This window comes from Miscanthus floridulus, chromosome 19, assembly GCF_019320115.1.
Source record: "Miscanthus floridulus cultivar M001 chromosome 19, ASM1932011v1, whole genome shotgun sequence".
Lineage (NCBI taxonomy): Eukaryota > Viridiplantae > Streptophyta > Magnoliopsida > Poales > Poaceae > Miscanthus > Miscanthus floridulus.
In genome coordinates this window covers 75,428,942-75,434,787 of record NC_089598.1, presented here as the reverse complement: position 1 = coordinate 75,434,787, position 5,846 = coordinate 75,428,942, and the positions used below count along the sequence as shown (strand labels likewise).

The following is a 5,846-nucleotide window of genomic DNA, read 5'->3' as shown; positions in this document are numbered from 1 at the left end:
ATAATATACCTTCTTGACTTTTTTTCAATAAGCAAATTGAACAATTTGGTTTTTTTTTTTTTTTTTGCCATATGGAAAGCACCAGCACCGACACATTTCCTCTACGACTACCATGGAGATAAAGGTGAGTTCTCCCCCTCAAACCTTGCCCAAGAGGCCTAAGACAATGCACGTGCTGCTTCAACTAGGGCCTTTTTGATACAACTAGCTTCACAGGTGAATCAATTTTTATTAGCTTTAACTCCAAAAGCAGCTTTATCGATAGAGCTAAATCTATTTTTATAAACATTTGGTACAAACGCTTCTCAAGGAAGATGACAAAAAAAAAAGCTATGAGAAGCTAGTACTTTCAGCTTCAAATATGAGAGGAGCTGAAAACAGCTTCTATACACAAGTTGTTTCATCCAGACCCATTTATTAGAAGAAGCTGAAAATATCTTTATAAAGCTGGGACAGAAGCTGTACCAAAACACACCTATGGTACGAGTATTTATTTAGCTCCCAGCACAAAGGGAGAGGAGGAGGCAGAAAAGAAGAGAGGAAATTAAATAAATCTGAGAAAATAGTAGAAAAGATAAAAGAAAAATAGGCTACTAGTCAATAACAAGCATGCAATGCAAGCGCAACGAGGGAGAAAGGGGGCAGTACCTACCACAAAGAGCGTGAGGTGTCGCCGTCATCCACAGGCGCAGCTCCACGGCATGGCTGAGTCACCCCTCCTAGCACATCCGGATCCCCCGGCTCCGGCGGATAGCACATCTGGATCTCTCTTTCTCTCTCGCTGACCGTCGGCTGGGATCTCCCGCGCTCTGCTTTTCTTCTCCCCTCACAAGCTACCTCTACCTTTGCCGGCTGACACCGGGGCCCCGCGCCCCGCGACCTCCTGCTATAAATACCGTGCGGATTTCGCCTCCGGAAGCAGGCCATCGCTGTTGCCGTGTTCTTGGACTCTGTTTCAGTTCGTGCTGCCATTTTCGTCAAGGCTAGCTGCTTCTTCTCCTTCTTTTTTCGCGCAGCCGATCCATCGGGGAAGAAGATGACGATCACCATTGAACAGCCCCAGCTCGGTGAGCTTCTGTGTTTTCTTTTTCTTTGTGTGCTCTTCTCCCTGTTTGCCTGGCTGGCTGGCGTAATGGCGGTGTATGATGCGAGAAGTTTCGTTTCCTGATGATGAATGGTCATGGTGCAGATGTGGTGCCGGAGAGGAAGGTCCCCGCCGCCGGCGACCCTGCGGAGCTGGTGCTCGACGCCGGCTTCGTCGTGCCGGATGCCAACGCCTTCGGCAATACCTTCAGGTAAAACAGACTAATAACTTTGGCACTCTTCCTACGCTGAATAGCCATGGTTGAGAGTAGCATTCGTTGATTTATTATAAAAGAAAAATATAATTCGTTCGTTGAAATAGTACGACTCATAAGACGAGCGAACGTATAACAGTAGCAGAGAGGCCTTCGTTCGGTGCGGTCTCGGGGATCGTCGCCGGCACAAAGGCTCCGTTCGTCGCTAAAAAAATAAGTTGAAATACTGTTCTGATTTGTTGTAAGAGAAAAAACACGGTTTCGACTAAAAAGACAAGCTAAAAAAGATGGATTACAAAAAAAAAAAGTGAACAGAACCCAAAACTCAAAAGCCAGAACAGCTGCAGAGAGAAAAGTAGTGTTCTGCTTCTCCTTCCAATCGACGGTCGAGACGAGAACAGATGCGTCACGGCTTTTCCCCCCTCATGTCTTTAATAATTTATATATTAAAAAAACAATCGGCAAATCCAAATTCTTACGTGGCAGGCCGAAAATTTGAGAATAATCGCACTTGCATAAGCACAACAGCATAAAATAAAGAGATTTGTTATGAATTTTAGTTTTCTTTCATGAGATGGTTATTGTATATATTTTATATTAAAAATGTAGTTTTAGTTCGTTACAATTTCTGTAGACACAATCTATAATTTTTTGTTTTGAGAATAAAAAACTGTTAGACAAAACTATAAACGTAACAAAATCTGATATGTATTGGCACAAAGACAATTTAATAATTACAATTATTTCTATAGTCAGACAAGGACAAAAATTTAATATATTATAAAACAAAGACAAATAACAAAAATGATAATTTATTTATACTAATTGGTAGTACAAGTGTTGCCTGAAACCGGCTTAAAAATTTAGGCACCTAAATTATAGGAGAAGTGTAAAATAAAATGATTTGTCTGCCATGCCAAGCTTGTCATCACAAGGCAAAAACGAACAAACGAAATTGGCGGACGAAAAGGTGGTGCTGCCGCTTCGACGTCAGATCTCAGATGCCACTGCTCGACTACGACCGCTGCATTGTGGTACAGGATCCAGCGAGGGGAATTTGTCATGTACCACTGAAATTATTGTTAGTATATATGTTCAGATAATCAGATCAGATATGCTTTTGCAAATAAAATTATATCATTTAGAACGTAAGCCAACGGCTCCTCGTACCGGTTGGTCAGGATGTCCGATCGGCACTCTCGCGTGCAGGGTTCAGACCCCCACGGGTGCGCTCTGTCGGAGTTAAAAAAATCTCCTCGCCTGTCCCGAGTTTTCCAAAACATAGGTTAATGAATCAGTCCACTCACAAGGTTTCTGGTCCCTGTGTAAGGGCGGGACACGGAGTTTGGGGTTTTCTCGGTCTACATGAAAAGGTCTTCTTTCTTAAGCACAAAGTTGCGGGTTGTTTGCCCACCGTAGGCCGAGTTTTTTTTTCATTTAGAACGTAAATTGAGGCCAAGAATTTCGTGTGTCTTAAGGAAGGGAAAGGAACTAAAAAAAAGGCCAAATAAGAAACAGCTTGGCATACGCTCCCAAATAGGGGCGGATCCAACGGTGGGGCGGGGGGCTCGAGCCCCTTACCCAAACCGGAGCAGTGGAACCCCCTTGAGCTCTCATGAATTTTTAGGTAAAGTTCTATAGTGTTCTATAGTGTAGGAGGGGCTGAGACTTAAGATCGAGCAACAGTCGAAGATATGTGTTGTTCAACCCCCTAAAATTTTTCCTGGATCCGCCGCTGAGTAATTTCTGGGTGTCCACGACAGTGGCCCCACTTGCACCCATGATATTTTTGTGGGCACTGTGCCTAATTGCCTATGCTAAGACGGCGGATTTATTTATTTACTTATTTATTATTTCTTATTATTATTATTTATATATATATACACGACTAATGTTTCCTTCCTAGCGGTGGGTTGTGGCTTCTTTTTTTTGCGATAAGGCTGATTTCATTGAAAACTGATTCAGTGGCCACTGTGCCTATGCTAACACGGTGGATTTATTATTTATTATCTATTTCTATTTTATTTATATATACACGGCTAATTTTTGCTTCCTAGCCCTGGGCTGTGTGTGTGGCTCTGCTAGCATAGATCGATGGAACGAAAAAAGAAAAAGCAGGAGCTGAAACGAAACGCTGAACTGAACCGTGCTGGCTGCAGGAACTACGACGCGGAGTCGGAGCGGAAGCAGACGGTGGAGGAGTTCTACCGGGTGAACCACATCAGCCAGACGTACGAGTTCGTGTCGCGGATGCGGGCCGAGTACGCGCGGCTGGACAAGACGGAGATGGGCATCTGGGACTGCATCGAGCTGCTCAACGAGTTCATCGATGACAGCGACCCGGACCTGGACATGCCCCAGATCGAGCACCTCCTCCAGACCGCCGAGGCCATCCGCAAGGACTACCCAGACGAGGACTGGCTCCACCTCACCGGCCTCATCCACGGTGCTCTACTACCGCTTGCTTTGCTTTGCTTGCTGTTGATACAACTGCGTGTAGTCGCTGAAACATGGGGCCACGCTTTTCTAGCTCTAATGACAAGCTTAATTAATTGCCATTTTCAGACCTGGGCAAGGTGCTGCTGCACCCAAGCTTTGGGGAGCTGCCTCAGTGGGCTGTCGTCGGTAAGCAAGTGAAAACCAAACCTGACAATGCAAGAAAACTTCACGTCTTCTAGATGCATAATCCTCGAAATTCCGCCTCTGCAACCTGTGACTTTCAGGTGACACCTTCCCCGTCGGCTGTGCGTACGACGAGTGCAACGTCCACTTCAAGGTAAGCAACAGCAATCATGAAGCAATTGGGAGGAATGGAGAATCAGAGAAGTCACAGTCCAGTGCTGTAGCGTCTGGGGCTGGGTGCTCTGCTCTGTTCGTCCCTGACGGCCTCTGAATTCTGAATCGAAATGAACGTTAACTGTTGCAGTACTTCGAGGAGAACCCTGACTACCACAACCCCAAGCTCAACACCAAGCTGGGGGTCTACTCCGAGGGCTGCGGCCTCGACAACGTGCTCATGTCATGGGGCCATGACGACTACATGTACCTGGTCAGTAGCTATACGCTTTCTCCTGCCGCAGTGTGTTTTGAAAAAGAAAAATGCTGACATGTGCGTGTGTGTTCATCTCATCTCGTCAGGTGGCCAAGGAGAACAAGTGCACCCTTCCTTCCGCGGGGCTGTTCATCATCAGATACCACTCGTTCTACCGTAAGCCCCCTCGATCGCTCATCCTCTCTTCTTTTTGTATATATGTATATACAGAACGAAAGTTTTCAGAAGTTACAAGTCAGGATACATGCATTTCATTTATGCAGCCCTGCACAAGCATGGAGCCTACATGCACCTGATGAACGAAGAGGACAAGGAGAACCTCAAGTGGCTGCATGTGTTCAAGTAAGACAAACAACACCAGATCAGTCGGTTGCAGATACTTACTTGATATCGACGAGATATGGACACTTTATATATATACAGGTATAATAATTAACAACTGACTGGTGCGCGCTGTCCTTTTTTCTTGTTGTTGCAGCAAGTATGACCTGTACAGCAAGAGCAACGTCAGGATCGACGTGGAGAAGGTGAAGCCCTACTACATGTCCCTGATCGATAAGGTGTCTACTGATATGTGCTCATGCATTTGGCGTCGTCGTCTCTGTCAGAGAAACCACATTCTGATATGAGCTTACCTGTCTGAATTTTTTTTTCCCTGCAGTACTTCCCCGCCAAGCTAAGATGGTGAAAACTGAAAAGGGCGGTCTGGACCTGGAGGGGAACCCCCAAGAGCTGTCCCGAGTGTCCATGTACCATGTAGACTACGAATACAGTATATGTGCCATGTATGATCTTTTTTATACACTAGGTAGCGTGCTCGTGCGTTGCTACGGGATAGCTAAGAATTTATTCTAAAAACACACGGATCGCACGGTAAGATAATAATACTATAAAAATTATATATCAACGTTAAAGTTATAGCTAATCCAAAAAATAAAGTTTATGAAATTAACAGTTACGTAGAGCAAGGCGTCACAGGCTTACAAACTCTACTTTATAGACCTTTCCGTGATGCGTCTAAAATGATGTTTTATATCGGCAGGAAGAAATCTCCGATATCCATTTCTTTCGTGCGCCAATAAATCCACGAATAAGTTCCGCCGCATCTCCATACCATCATGTACACAGGCTCGAGTATATATGTTAATATTAGTGCCTGTTATATGGGTAATACTGCGTCTCTTAAAAAATCTTCCACAAAAACTTAAAATAAAGTATTATACTTACCGTATAAATATGTGTGGCTTTTTGTCTATTTCATGTAGACATATACTGTAGAATAAGATATCCGCTTAAGTGTCTGTGGCAAGATTCACGATCAGCGATATATAGAAATAGTTAAATCGTAGGTATTATTATTGCAAGCCATAGTGACTCTGAGTTAGTTACCCATCTATGTCCTCTGCAATGTTTTCTTCCCGTCTGAATTTTTATTCGAAGACATCCTCATTCCATCTAGGAATATGTACATTCACTGCGTTCGTGTATTGCAAGGT

General features: G+C 44.3%; 1 protein-coding gene across 1 annotated transcript; it reads left to right on the top strand.

Moving 5' to 3' along the window:
- Positions 1-770: 770 nt before the first annotated feature.
- Positions 771-5,314, top strand: LOC136527951 (probable inositol oxygenase). The gene is made up of 10 exons (XM_066520822.1): positions 771-1,067; positions 1,190-1,295; positions 3,458-3,744; positions 3,864-3,923; positions 4,022-4,074; positions 4,225-4,347; positions 4,437-4,506; positions 4,614-4,692; positions 4,829-4,910; positions 5,012-5,314. The coding sequence occupies exons 1-10, from the start codon at positions 1,037-1,039 to the stop codon at positions 5,036-5,038; spliced, it is 918 nt and encodes a 305-aa protein (XP_066376919.1). The 5' UTR covers positions 771-1,036; the 3' UTR covers positions 5,039-5,314.
- Positions 5,315-5,846: the final 532 nt, after the last annotated feature.